This window comes from Triturus cristatus, chromosome 7 (assembly GCF_964204655.1).
Source record: "Triturus cristatus chromosome 7, aTriCri1.1, whole genome shotgun sequence".
Classification (NCBI taxonomy): domain Eukaryota; kingdom Metazoa; phylum Chordata; class Amphibia; order Caudata; family Salamandridae; genus Triturus; species Triturus cristatus.
In genome coordinates, this window is record NC_140590.1 from 859,697,924 (window position 1) to 859,712,391 (window position 14,468).

A 14,468-nucleotide genomic window follows, 5' to 3' on the forward strand; every position below is an offset into this window, starting at 1 on the left:
AGATCGCCTTGACCGATGGGGCCAAAGAGAGGTCAGCATTCTCTACACCAGATGGGCACTTCCAGTTCCGAGTCATGCCATTTGGGATGAAGAATGCCCCTGCCACCTTTCAGAGGTTGGTCAACCAGGTACTGGTTGGGCTGGATGCGTTCAGTGCCGCCTACCTGGATGACATCGCAGTGTTCAGTGCCACCTGGCCTGAACACCTGCGCCACCTCTGGGAAGTGTTGATGGCGCTGCGCCGAGCAGGCCTCACGATCAAGGCAAGCAAGTGCCAGATCGGGCAGGGTTCCGTGGTGTACTTGGGACACCAAGTGGGGAGTGGCAAGGTGGCACCCTTGCAACCCAAAATTGAGACCATCCTGGCTTGGGAACCCCCCAAGACGCAGACCGCAGTGAGGGCCTTCCTGGGGCTCACTGGGTACTACAGGAGGTTTGTCAAGGGCTATGGAACGATCGTTGCCCCCTTGACAGAGCTGACTTCGAAGAAGCAGCCCAGGAACGTGATTTGGACTGACACCTGTCAGAAAGCTTTCGACACCCTGAAGACTGCCATGTGCACGGCGCCCGTGCTCTTGGCCCCTGACTTCTCCAAGGAATTCCTAGTCCAGACAGACGCTTCAGAGCATGGTGTGGGGGCTGTTCTTTCACAGATGACTGAGGAGGGCTGGGACCAACCCGTAGCCTTCATCAGTAGGAGGTTACTTCCACGGAAAGTAGGTGGAGTGCAATTGAGCGAGAAGCATTTGCTGTGGTCTGGGCGCTGAAGAAGCTAAGACCCTACTTGTTTGGGTCTCACTTCCGGGTTCAGACGGACCACAGGCCCCTCAGATGGTTGATGCAAATGAGGGGTGAAAACCCGAAGCTGTTGAGGTGGTCCATCTCCCTACAGGGTATGGACTTTACGGTGGAACACCGTCCTGGTACAGATCACGCCAACGCTGACGGTCTGTCCAGGTATTTCCGCCTTAGTGACGAGGAACCCCCTGGGCAAGGGTAGTTCTCCCCACATTTCAGCTGGAGGGGACACGTGTTAGACCTGGCACCTTGGCGTGAGTTTCCCTTCCACTTTTTTGATGGTGTGCCTCGACTGTTTTGCTGGTGTTGTCCGCTCAGGGCACTGCGCCACGGCTAATCCGTGCCGCAGTGCAAGTGCTCCCTAAGTAAAGTGTACCTGGAATTGATGTCCATGATTGGTTTATTGGATTCACTGTCAGTCCCCAGTAAAGTGCACCAGGGGTGCCAGGGCTTGTGAATGCCAATGCTGCTGGTGGGCTTGCAGCGCTGGTTGCACCACCCACGGAAGCGGCCTTGTAAAGTGTGTCTAGGGCCTGCCACCGCAGACCCTGTGCGCGGTCCGGGACCGTCGCGCTGACTGCGCAAGTGGCCCCACTTGCCAGTCCCTAAACCTTCCCTTACCTACATATTAGCCACCCCTCTGGTAGGCCCAAGGGCAGGGTGCATTGTAGGCATAAGGTAGGACATGCCCTGATGTGTGTGGCATGTCTTAGTAGTGAATTACAGCCCTTGTCGTTTTTCACTATTGAAGGCTACCTGCTCTCCATAGGCCAGAATGGGCTGCTGGGACCACGCCAACGCTGTGACCCCAGTGGACTCAGAGAGCATGGTAGAGTGTCAAGTTTAGTATGCCTGAACTCAGGATGATAAAACACTTCTTGTAGTCAAGTTTATTTTAATATCCTGGGTTTGTAAATACTACTTTTAGAAAGTTAGTATTTACTGACCTGACCATCTCAGTCCGCCTCTGCTGTGTGTGTGTGTGTGTTCTGCCCAGCAACAGTAAGGAGCAGGGTGGGGGGATCCCCAGAGACAGGTTGGCTGCCAGGTGGTGGGTAGAGAGATTACACCTGGATGGGTGGGAGGAGTACACCTTGACTCGTGAATAGACCTGTGCTCTGCCACCACAAAGCCGGCGCCACCCCCTGCGGGGCGGCTGATGTCTCTGCCCTGCTGCTGAAAGGAAAGAGCAGAGTCACCATAACAAAGTGCTCCAGAACTGGACTGAGCCAGGCCTAGGCCCCCTGGCGCTAAAGAACAAAAGAATTGGTGTATAAAAGTAGGAGCCGGGCTCCTAAGAAATCAGAATCCTGTTTACCACAAAGAACCTCTGCCCGACTAGAAGGAGAAGAAGACGCCGGAGGAGCTGGCCTGCTGCTTGCCTTGCTGAGAGAGGAGAGGAAGAGACTTACTGAAAAGACTTTGCTACTTTGTGCTTGAACATTCTCCAAGGGCTTGATCTGAGCTTGCCCCCTGAACTGAACCCCAGGAACAGTGGGTTCTCTGTGCTTCTTGCTCGTCCTCCAATTCGAGCCGTGTGTGCATCCCGCTGGAAAAGAGACTGCGCCCCTCATCGCCCCTCCGAGGGCCGTGACACTCAGAAGCTCGCCTGCCTCAATCCCGTGAGAGCCCCGCTCCGTCCCGAGCCGCTCTCTGTCCCCGGGCCAGGCCGCCTGCATCCCTGTCACCGCCTGCCATTGGAGTGCGCTGAACGCGCTATCACCCCTCCTGCCGGAAGCCGTCCGACGACTGTGATCTACGCCGGGTCAGCCAGCTGCACTGACCGTGCCCTGCGACCCCGCTTCGCTATCCCCGGACATCTCAGGCCGCGCCGCCCCCGCTGTGGAGACCCTCCTGCACCGCCGTGCTACAGGGTCGCTGGCCGCGCCTGCCTACGTGCCCACACCTGCTGATTGAGGACCCAAGAACACTTCCAAGCTGAGAGTCGCACCGACCTGTGCCGACTCTCCACATCACGAAAGAAGTTCCAGTATCGGGCTCGGGGCCCGCAACGCCTTACTTCCCCGTTCGCAGGAGTCGATCTCTGTGAGTACTGGAACTACAAGTAAAGAGACTACGAACTATCCATTTGACGCTACGAACCAAGAACATTTGCCTGCTGTATAACCTGGTGGCCTAGCGAAAACGTTATTGGTCTTGTGATAAGTCTGTTGAGATATATATACCTTATTTTTACATAAAGAAACGTATTTTTACATATATCCAAGTCTGGTGTCCGTTTCTGGGGGGATTAATGTATTTACTGTGTGTACGATTGTAAGTGCTTAACCAACAACGCCTGAGGAATCGCCTTGGCTGCTCACGCCACGCACCTAGAGGGTGAGCAAGGGTCATTCGCGAGGGGTTATCCTGCGCCCTGACGTGGAGGAGAGGGTTCCTGCTTGACACAAGGGCAACCTTGCGCCAACCAGAGATCCCCGACTCTAACATTATAGCTATACACAGACTTTGTGCTTACAAAATATGTAATTTTGATGCAGTAATAATGCAGGCACACAGGGAAAGCACTACAGAATTATGGAGCATCTAAAGAATTACCTTGATTGGGTGTCCTTACTAATGGTACAGATAAACACAGGACTGCTTTATAACTGACATTTTATTGGAGAGAAATAATGATGGTAAGGGAGGATTAGAAACATTCCAAACAGTTTTCCTGAAAAGTTTTCTTGCAGAATTAAGAAGCAAATCCATCCTGAGGACTTAATTCCCTTTTATTGCACATTTTACCTGAAGTTCCAGAAGGTATCATAACCTAAGTCCATTGCACAGCAAGTAGCTACCAGCGGAAGGTGGATCTCTACAAGGTTGCTCTCCACAGGGGATGCAGTCCAGCAATCCTGTTTCCCTACAAGACAGCTTTCTCTTCTCCAGGTAGTGTACAGCTCTCCTCACATGGGCCTTGTTCAGGTTTGTAGCCAACCTGGAAAGGAGAGGACAATCAAGGATCTTGGCTACGGGACACAGTTGTATTCTCAGTTACAACGCTGTGTAACTCCTATCCCTGGTCTTTGGAATGTGACAGAACAACTGCTTATTATTTATTCTCCATTTGGCCAATCCATTCTTGTGATGTTCCAATTTTATGGAGCTTCTATAATCAGAGCTTGTTGATGCTGATATGATTTTCATAGCCCTTCTCCGGGATTGGTTTCAAACAGTTCCATGTTTTTTTCTTCTTATTGGACTCAGACTAGTACAGCCACATTCTTTCTCATGGATATGCAGCAAGAAGAGGGGGTGGAGTTACAGTGGCGGCTCCTCAGCTTGAGGTAAGTCAGGAGGGGGAGTGGTGAGCACTGCCTTCAGTGCGCATGTGGGTTTGGCCACCCATTTCAAATCCTCGGCACTCAGGCCAATCCTGACTCCGCTCTCATGCATGACAGCAGCATCAGGGTTTGCCACATGGAAGGCTGGGAGACTCTGGCTGCCGAGAGGACGAAGCAGAAGAGCGGCGTTTAAGCGGACACAATGCGGCAAGTAAGTTATTTTTTTTAACTTTTTTAAAACTATTTTCTTTGCCCCCTGTCCACAGCCCTTCTCCCCCTGCACCACCATTCTGACTGCACACCAGTCGCTACTGTGGAGTTAACAGGAAATAGAAGGCTACATTTCAAATGGTAGGCTGTGGGATTCCCACTTCCACATAGCTACTTAAATATGACTAGAGGTACAGAAAGATCCCAGAACTCACTCCCAAAAAGAACAGGTATTTCATCCTGCCACCAGAGACCAGTTATGGTAACATCTACGAGGGAAGGTTCAGAAATCAACAAAGGCCTGCAGCTCATGTTAAGCTACTTCGCTGTAAGCCCTCTATTGTGTGAAGCCTTCCAAACCCAGACAGTAAAGCACACACAGTACTCTCTCCCTACCCCACATATGCATAGTCAGATTTAATTTCCATCCATTTCCCACAGGGATGAAAACAGGTATCCAGTTGAGTGAGACCAGCAGACCTTTTAACATGTGAGGCAAGTAGCAATCTCTTTCGCTAAGGAGAAAGGCAAAAGAGGTTTCTTCCTTCCACTGAAAATAAATAGTGCCACAATTCCCAGTCTATCTCAGCTGATACGACAATAGTCTCTCTCCAAAGGAGGGCTTCACTTTGGGTGCCCTTCGACTTCAAAAGTGACTCGAACCCAGTTCCCAAGATTCAAGGTTGACCGCCCTAGCCGTTAGGCCAACTCCTCTCCCCGAAGTGTCAATCTTTTTCACACAGGTGGCTTTCGTTGAACATCTATAATTGTCTAGTTCACTAAGGCAAAAATAAAAAACCTACAGAGAAAGATCATGAATTTAACAGCCGCTTGACATAGATAAAGGGATAGGGACATGCTCTCCAGAGCCATGCAAGGGACATTTCAATCTTAAAAGCACGATTTTGGTGTTCTAAGGTGTAGCACTCTTGAATTTAAACCTAGCTTTTTTTAACTTCATCTAGATGCAACACCACCACAGCCACCCTAAACAAAGATAATGCAGCAGGTTTTAGAATCCAAGTGAGATTATTGATATGGCACCAATAAATGGAATACCGAGGTTTCAGCATGGACCTTGCAGCACTGAATATCAGAAAAAAGCTATTAAAAAAACTGGATTTTGAGGTTCTTTCTGAACCTATTATTGTATATTATATTAAATCTGGCTGCAAACCATTCTACCACTTATCTCATATGGAGTTGTGTTCTGCCCCTCTAGCATTTTGTTTTTACCCTAAATACAAAGCTAGTTCTTGTCCTGTGATATAAGACACCAAGGGACACTTAACTTCAGCCCGAGGATCCCATGGGGTAGGCCTGTAAGATTGTTTAGGTTTGTGAATCACTGCTATAATACAAAATATCACATGATTCTCCACAGACAGCCAATGGACTGAGTGTCAAATGCATTAAGAGACCAAAGATGCATTAAGAGACTGATAATATTTTGCTCCATCACATTATACATGAACGCAACAAAGGTAGCATATGTGTCATCTAAATTGGACTAGGGGAAGGGAGAGGGGCAAAATGGTTGTAAATCCTGATCTCTATCGCAATTAAATAATGAGGCTGAATTGTTTGTTTCGACTGGCATGCGCTTCATGCGCAGACCCTTGTCCTACCTTTGAGCTGGATCTATGATCCTGCATTAGCAGGAGTTTCTCTGCATTCAGAGGAAATAAAAATGGAGTGAATATTCTTGTGACTCCCTAAAAGAATGTTGTAATACCTGCCACAGGGATTGGCCTGGTCATTGTGTCTGTATGGACCCTGTGAGAAGCCAATCCAATTCATTAATAAGAAATACATTTTGATTAAGGATTAAGAATTAAGAGGCTGATTACTATGGCGGACGAACGTCGATCCTTCTGCCATCATTTCGTATTTGGAACCGCCCGTCTACAAGGCAGCAGTCCCACAGTACAAATTACGATGCAACTGCCAAAGAGGCAGTTGCATTGCCAATGTTTTGCATTGTGGCAGGTGCTGCTGGCTACAGCACCTGCCACAATGCAAAAAAAGGCCAATTTACACATCCCTGCACTACGTGGCAGGCACCATGTGGTGTCTGCTGTTTGGTGCAGGGATATGTAGGGGGGCACCATGGGTGCCCACAGGTCCGAGTCTGGGGCCAGGGGGGCCCGCTAAAGGCCCCCAAAGTCCCTTTCCACTGGCCTTTTCATGGTGGGTTAACCACTCATGGCAGGCTAACTGCCCTGAACAGGCAGGTGGAAAGGGACATCGTAATCCCTACGGCGGTGCCTGGTAGGCACCATTGTAGGGACTAGGAGCCCTTTCGCCACACTGGTGGGATCAAGAAGCCCGTTGGATGCGTGGCGGTCAGTCTTTACGACCGCTATACATCCGCCCGCCATTATAATATGGTGGGCAGTGAAGTTGGTTACGATGGCGGGGAGACCGCCACCGGCAGCCTGTCGGTGACATCTCCCCGCCTTCTTAATCGGGCCCTAAGAAAGGAGCTAGGAAAATTCTTACCACATGAAAGCTTGCTTACGGCATGAAAGCTGTTTGAAAAGCATGTGTTTAAATTCATACATATGGGAAAATAAACAGGATTTTGATGTGCCCAGATAAAAGAGTAGAGGGTTTGTAAACGGTATGCATCAGGATTTGTATGTCTGCATGTGTTTCATGTCAATACAGTTTCATGTGGTGTCAAAGTCCCCTGGTTTAAAGATAGGATACGTAAGCTTCAAAATCAATATGTATGTCAGCTAGGTAAGTTGCATTAATGTAGCCATTGCTTATCTAATAGATTGGAGTGGAATGTCAACATTATGTTCTTTAGTAATTAGTAGAAATGAGAAAATATTTGGAATTCCAAGAAAATGACTTTGAATGGGGAAAGCATTCCAAACGATGTCTTTTTAACAAATTCCCGAATTAAATTCAGCCATAAAACACCAAAATAGTGATTTCAGAAAGCTAATGGTTAAAATCTAGTTAGACATTTGGAACTTTCCCTAAGCTTTTCATTGAAACATTATTTTTTTCTTCCACTGTACTCGGCCCACGGCAGCATTTCAGACAATGAAACAAATTTGCAGATCATGCACACATTTCACCCCACTGCTTTACTCACAGCTTACACCAGTCTTTGATAAATGAACAGCATCCTTAACACGAGGAAGGGAACGCGTTTAAGGTATTAACCTGGATTACTATGGCTTCAGAGATCCCATTGTTCTGCACATGCTTGGATGAAAAGACAATCTGACACTCATTTTTGTTAACAATGAATATCCCACAAGAACAGGGCAACTAGATTTACACTGCCAAAGAACTTCACATTTTCACCAAAATGCAGTCATATGATAATGAAATACCTCCTGTATGACCTTGTACAGATTTGTACACACTCTGTACCTGTTGCTTTTCATACTCTGGCTTTCTTGATGTTCAACAATCATTAGCAGGTCATAGATGCTCTTTTGCTTGTACCCTGCAACTGGCCACTCATGCAGGTCACTTGTATTGTTTTCTGATCACCATTGACATTCAAAGTGCCACTGCAAGAATTGCTCTCAAATGCTTAATAGATGATTTTGAGGTAACACACAATTTTAAATGCAACAGCACAATGATGTTGGTTGTTATGAAGGCAATATAGAATGCTTTGTTTCTCACTCCTTTATAAACTCTAAGTTGATTTCCATATGGCTCATTGATGTGGGCATGGCAATTAGACATTTAAAAAAGTTTTTCTGTAGGCGACTTGTGACATCTACTTGACTGTAATAAAGAAGCGAAGTAGCTGCTACACAGTAATAAGTTGTTACAGCTGAGTTAGGAAACCGCAATGCCTTTTTCCCGAGCAAGTAGCCAATGTGGAAGACATGACACAGAGCATAATTGGAGCATAAATTATACCTGCAGTTTAAACAAAAAAATCAGGAACTGATTATTTCTTCTTCTGACTTTCTTTCTAAAAATACAAAAAGTATCAGTAGAAAGGAGCAACATGTTTTTTTCACACTACAGGTGATACAGATAAGATCTTTCTACACAATATGACAAACAGCATTTTTGACATGAGTTTCATTAAACAGATTCTAATATATTTTTCCAAGAACTACTAACTGCTTTAGTTTGTTTTAATTTTACGGGAGAGATTCTGTTGTTCTTCTTCTTCTCTGCAATGAACATGCAAGAGCAAGATGCAACGAACCAGAGGGCATATTATCAAGAACGGCGTTAAAATTATCGCCGCTTTAGCAGCAGAAAACTGCCGCTAAAGCGGCGATAATGGGCTTGATAATATGCCCGTGAGAATTCCAATAGAAGCCCATGTTGACACTAGAACATGGACTTCTATTGGAATTCTCAATCGCATATTATCAAGCCCATTATCGCCGCTTTAGCGGCAGTTTTCTGCCGCTAAACCGGCGATAATTTTAAACGCCGTCCTTGATAATATGCCCCTTAAGGAGTTAGTGGGAGGGTTGATGGTGTTAGCACATATTATAAGGAATAACGTTCTCCTGCCACACATTTAAAGAATATCTCAAGTCATCTTGTAGTTCCATGACCTTATAAAGAGACTCAGACTACAGCTTCCTCCCTATATATAGTCAAGGAGCGCCTTGGTGACTTTCAATATCCTTATAGTGTATGGCAGGGAGTGTTTTAATCCACATATCTGCCCTCTAAAATCTACCTGTCCATGATCTTTCACAATAACAGTGGACAAGTTAGTAGCCTCATGACTTCTTCTAATAGATGTGGTGCTCTAATAACTGCCTATAACTATATAACTAATAAAACATTGGTAAAGGAAGTATTCTTAGATTGAGTCTTATTTACAAAGTAACCAGGTATTGTGCCAGCTACCCCAATAAATGGCTCTTACTTTTCATACAAGAGAACCTTTCTCAACTGATAGACAGCTAGTTAAAAAGTGCAGCTTAAGTAACAATTGTGATTTGTGGTTTATGTTCCGAATGGTTATAACAACCCCCCATATATGAAGACTAATATTTTTGAACTAATTAGGATAGTACAATAATCCCTTCTGTTGTCATACCTTCAACCGGCAAGGATGCCAGATTAAAAAGACAAAGTAATGAGCCCCCCAAATGACCAAGCTGAGATCACCCTGAACTGCATTATAAGTAACAAAATATTGTATTTTCTTGTATACTTCTTTCAATGCTTTATAAAAACATGTTTGCAGTCTTAAAAGTGAGTCTTAAATCACAGACTGGTAAAGCATGCAACATGCATTTGCGCCACACTTTAACCATTCATCATTAGTTCTGTTATAATTATCTGGTAGACGTGAAGCAAATACCAAGGCCGACTTACCTGATCTTCGCCAATCATTAGCAGGTCATCTACATTTTGTGGTGTGTCCCGTGGAACTTGAAATCTGTTCATCTCGTCGGCGCTCTCTCTCGGCAACACTGGATACAACCCATTAATATCCAAAGTGCCATTCCCCGAATTCCTCAGACACACGTTATAGCTGTTTTCAAAGTAACACAGGCTTCCCAGTGCAGCTGCATAATGCTTTTGGTTATAACCTGCAAGGCTGTTGTTTGCTCTGTAAATTCTTAGAGCCACAAAAATGATAACAAAAACCAAAAACATAAAAGAGATGACGGCGATGCAAATAACCAAATACAGATTTATATCTGAAATAGAATGCTCGGTTTCTGGCTCTTTTCTAAACTCTGTGTGGATTTCTTCATTGCCATTCGATAAAGAGATTGTGACCGTGACTGTGCAGGAAAGAGGAGGTTCTCCGTGATCCTTCACAACAACAATGTACCTGTAATTGGCCGCATCGCTGTCTCTAATAGGCCGCGATGTCCTAATCTCTCCTGTGTAGAGTCCAACCTTGAAAGGGGAACTATCTCTGGAAGGCCCCGTTTGATAAAGTAACCAGGCATTGTACCCGCTATCTGCATCAACAGCTCTGATTTTGGACACCAGATAACCAGCCTCAACTGATCGAGAGATGACTTCCCCACCAAGAGAGTGTGTCTGATGATGAGAAGGTAAGATCTCTGGGGCGTTGTCATTTTGGTCGAGTATAAAGACGTCCACAGACAGATTACTGCTGAGGGGTGGAACGCCTGCGTCTTTCGCCTCCACTTGAAACCTAAAATGTTTAGTTTCTTCATAATCGAACGATTTCATAGCATAGATTTTACCATTCTCTGAATTTATAGAGACAAAGCCACCATGTGCTATGTCTCTCAGGAGAGAATATGTAATGTGTCCGTTTTCCTTAAGATCGGGGTCATCGGCAGATATAGTGAACACCTGCGCCCCGGGGACATTGTTCTCCACCAGGTGAAGTGAGTAGGAGGGTTGTGTGAACTTAGGACTGTTATCATTCACATCAGAAACTAGCACACTAATGACTGTGGAGGCGGAAAGTGGAGGTGACCCTCCATCCACAGCTGTGAGGGTGACATCGTAGTGCTCCACAGACTCTCGATCGAGTGACCCCTTCAGCACCAAAGAGTGGTGATTGTTGAACGTGTTCTCAAGGACGAAGGGGAGCCCAGGTGGCAGAGAGCAGGATGTGTTCCCATTCTCACCCGAATCTTCATCTGAAACAATCAAGAGGGCGATCACTGTCCCAGGTTTGGTATCTTCTGGAACAGAGCGCGCCTGAGAAGTTACGGTTATAATCGGAGTGTTATCGTTAGCATCAAGAATCTCCACCTCAACCTTGCATTGGCCAGGAACAGCGAATGGACCTTTGTCTACAGCTTCAACGGAGAGCTCAAACTCTCTGGCTTCTTCAAAGTCGATCTCACCTTGCACAGTTATCGCACCACTGTCTGTATCTATACTGAACGTTCTCTTCACAACTTCAGAAACAGGCTTGCTAAAATAGTACATGACGTCACCATTGGGACCTTCATCGTGATCTGTGGCGTGAGGCTGCGCCACTGTTGTCCCAACTGGCACATTCTCCGACAATTTTACGCGATAAATGAGTTGATCAAACGAGGGGGCGTTATCATTGGCGTCTTGGACCAGTATGTTTATTTGAAGAGTTCCAGATCTCCTCGGTTCTCCTCCGTCAAAGGCAGTTAACATTAGCTTATGCAGGAACACGTCCTCTCGGTCTAATAATGTTTTTAAAACCAGCTGAGGAGATTTCCTTTTATCAGAATCTGATATGACGTGCAGTTCAAAATTAGGATTGTTGCTTAACGTGTAACCCTGAAGAGCATTGGTTCCCGAGTCCGGGTCCACGGCTCTCTGTACCGGGAACCGAGACCCCGGTGAAGCCGACTCAAAGATACTCAGCGTGATTTCATTGTCCACAAAGGCGGGGGCGTTATCATTCACGTCCAAAATGTCTACCTCCAGGCGATGCATTTCTAGGGGGTTATCAATGACTATTTCTGAAACGAGTTTACAGACGGGACTCTGCGCGCACACTTCTTCCCTGTCTATGCGGGCGTTAGTCAGTAACAGACCGCTGTTCATATTCACCTGGAAGGGCGGCTTCGCGGCGCCAGACACGAGCTTCAGCCCTCGGGAATTCAGAAGCACCAGATCGAGACCCAGGTCCTTAGCGATGTTTCCCACAAACGTCCCCACCTCCACCTCCTCGGAGACTGCGTACCGGAGCTGTCCAAGCGCGAGGTCCCATAGAGACAGCAGGAGAAGAGGGAGGCACCCCCGGCGCCATTTCTGCAAGAAGATTCCACACGGGACCACCATTCCACGGAACAAGCAGGCGAACTCCCAAAGGCAAATATAAGCTATGCTTCTGATTTTAAGCGAGGCTCAATCGTTAATTTCCTCAGTCCTTCAGAGTGCAGTCCACCGTTTCTTTGACAGAGGGAGGGGCGTTAATTAAGTACACCGTTGATTCCAGTAAAAATGCCTCCAGCGCCAAGGAACAAGCTAACATTGCCATCTAGTGGTTTATTGGTGAACTATTAGCACACTGTACGTGACAATTATTTATTTGTAACCAACATCTAAACTTAGAGTGTGATTTGAGATTTGAGAAATAATACATGAGGAATAAATGTCAGGGCACAGAATGTTTAAAATGCACAAAACAAAACACATATAGCTACTCAGGTAATGCAGTACATATTTGTATCAACCACTTATATACTTTATTATAGTTTGAAACTCATAAATAAGTTCTATTCTTTTTTGTATATTTAAACTAACGTTTGGCTTATTTAGAACGGTTAAACGTTTTAGTGCATCGCGGCTGAAAAGAAAATGAATATAAAGGACTAAAACAGAAATTTTGTCAGTTTACCTTTACTATCATTTATAAAAAAAAGCGACGAGGGTCGTCCGTATCAACCTTCAGATATAATAAAAATGTATTCGAGTTACATAAATTCATTATTGCCTCGTGAATAAACACATTGCTTCACCAGACAATCAAATGTAAAATCATAAAATGACCAATTGTGTTCGTCACGCTGAAAGAATAACTGCGCCTGTGGATTTTAGTTAACTGAAAACACGAGGCCCTACGAGTTTGATGTCTTTTTCCAGAACGTGTCAATTATTACATTACATTTTTAGCATAAAAATAGGCAAATGTAGGTCATTCCATACACTGAACAAATAAAAAAATGAGGTAGTGAAAAACACTCCAGCAAGTTCTATTCTTGTAATTTTACCAGATGTCCTTCAATGCCACCTCTGTTTGAATCTATGTTTTTATTACTTGATTTTCAAAATATTCTGTTTAGTTTTTAGCGTCGCCAGTTAAATGCGCGCCTTTCTTGGTTAGTTTATAATCTTTGGAGGTCATTTTTGAAGAAACAAATATTATTGCAGATTTAAACTTCAAAGTAACAGCTGGCTGCACAAGTGAACACGCGCAACTGGTAGTACAGGTAGCTTTTAGGACAGACACTTGTCATCATATCTTATTATTTTGGTCGCACGTGGCACACCCACCTGATGAATATCAGCCACATTTTAGCTCCAATGTAGGAAACAAAATCACAATTTATGAGCACTGGCAAAGCCAATAGGTCTGAGTTTAATGTCTTAACATAGTCAACATTAAAGTGGGACACAGGGGACGGAGGCAGCTCAAGAGGACAGAGAGGGCTTTGGTTGTAAAGTTGTTCCTTGTGTAATTCAATAAAGCACTGGAGTGGATGCAGCAGTGGCATGACTCAAAATGATGCCCCCCTAATAATGTGATAACAGGGCCCCAGGACCGCCCATATCTCACAAATATGATTTGACCTCGAGCTGAATGGGGCCCCCTTGAAGGGCTGGGGTCTCCCTGGCGGGTTGGGACTCCCTCTGGCCACAGGGGCTGCATGGACTTGCCTTATGCCACTGGGGTGCAGTATGCACAGTCAAAACATTAGATGAAAGATGAATATTCCAATGGGATGAGCCAAGACTTGATTGACAAAGTTTAAAATAACTGCTGGAAGAGGCAGACCAAAAAGGCAGTGTTTAAAAGGGGAAGACCCAAAAGCTCACACCATGTACATTGTTAGCAACAGGTCTTTTTACAGCTCTGCTTTCAAAACTGCATCCTGAAGAGAGCAAAATGAAATAGGATTTAAGCCACACTCTATTTGCATAGAGATGTTTTGTAAAATATTTTCAGTCAAGTGCATTCATTTATAAAATGACTTTTTTTTACCACAGTCCAGAAACTCTATGGAACCCTTTAATCACCAAAAACATTTACTCCAGTAGATGTATAAGACAAAAATAAAAGAAAGCAAGACAATGATGACCACGCCTATTCAAAGATATCTCATAACTCCATATAACATTAAATTTTTTTGTGCTTGTGAAAGAAACTGCAACTCTGATCCCTATTTTCAACCGGACACTTTCAACTCAATCCCTACCTTTTTGTACTCAAGTTTAGCATTATTTGCTGCTGCTGCACCGGTTCTCACATACAGCTCCGCAAAAGTACCTCAGTCATGGCAGCTCTGAGGAGCAGCTCCATCGACAGCTCTCGGCTCGGTCTGATCCGTATCCATTTTGGTCCTTCCAGATGCCGCTTGTAACCGAGGTTACACTATCTGGTGAAGGGTTAATACAAGCATGATGTAAGCTACCTCACATGCATGTGCCTCATCACAACGTCTAAGGAGAGGACCAGGCATGACGCCTTCCATTATGTTGGGTTTGGTGATGAAATGACATGGGACTATTATT

At 45.3% G+C, this 14,468-nt stretch overlaps 1 protein-coding gene across 1 annotated transcript in view; it reads right to left on the reverse strand.

Annotated features, from left to right (window-relative positions):
- LOC146810747 (protocadherin alpha-C2-like) overlaps positions 1–11,770 on the reverse strand; it is an 839,920-nt gene extending 828,150 nt beyond the window's left edge. The window contains exon 1 of the mRNA XM_085617796.1: positions 9,630–11,770. Within this exon, the coding sequence (XP_085473922.1) occupies positions 9,630–11,666 (2,037 nt within the window). The 5' untranslated portion in view covers positions 11,667–11,770. The remainder of the gene's footprint in view (positions 1–9,629) is intronic.
- Positions 11,771–14,468: the final 2,698 nt, after the last annotated feature.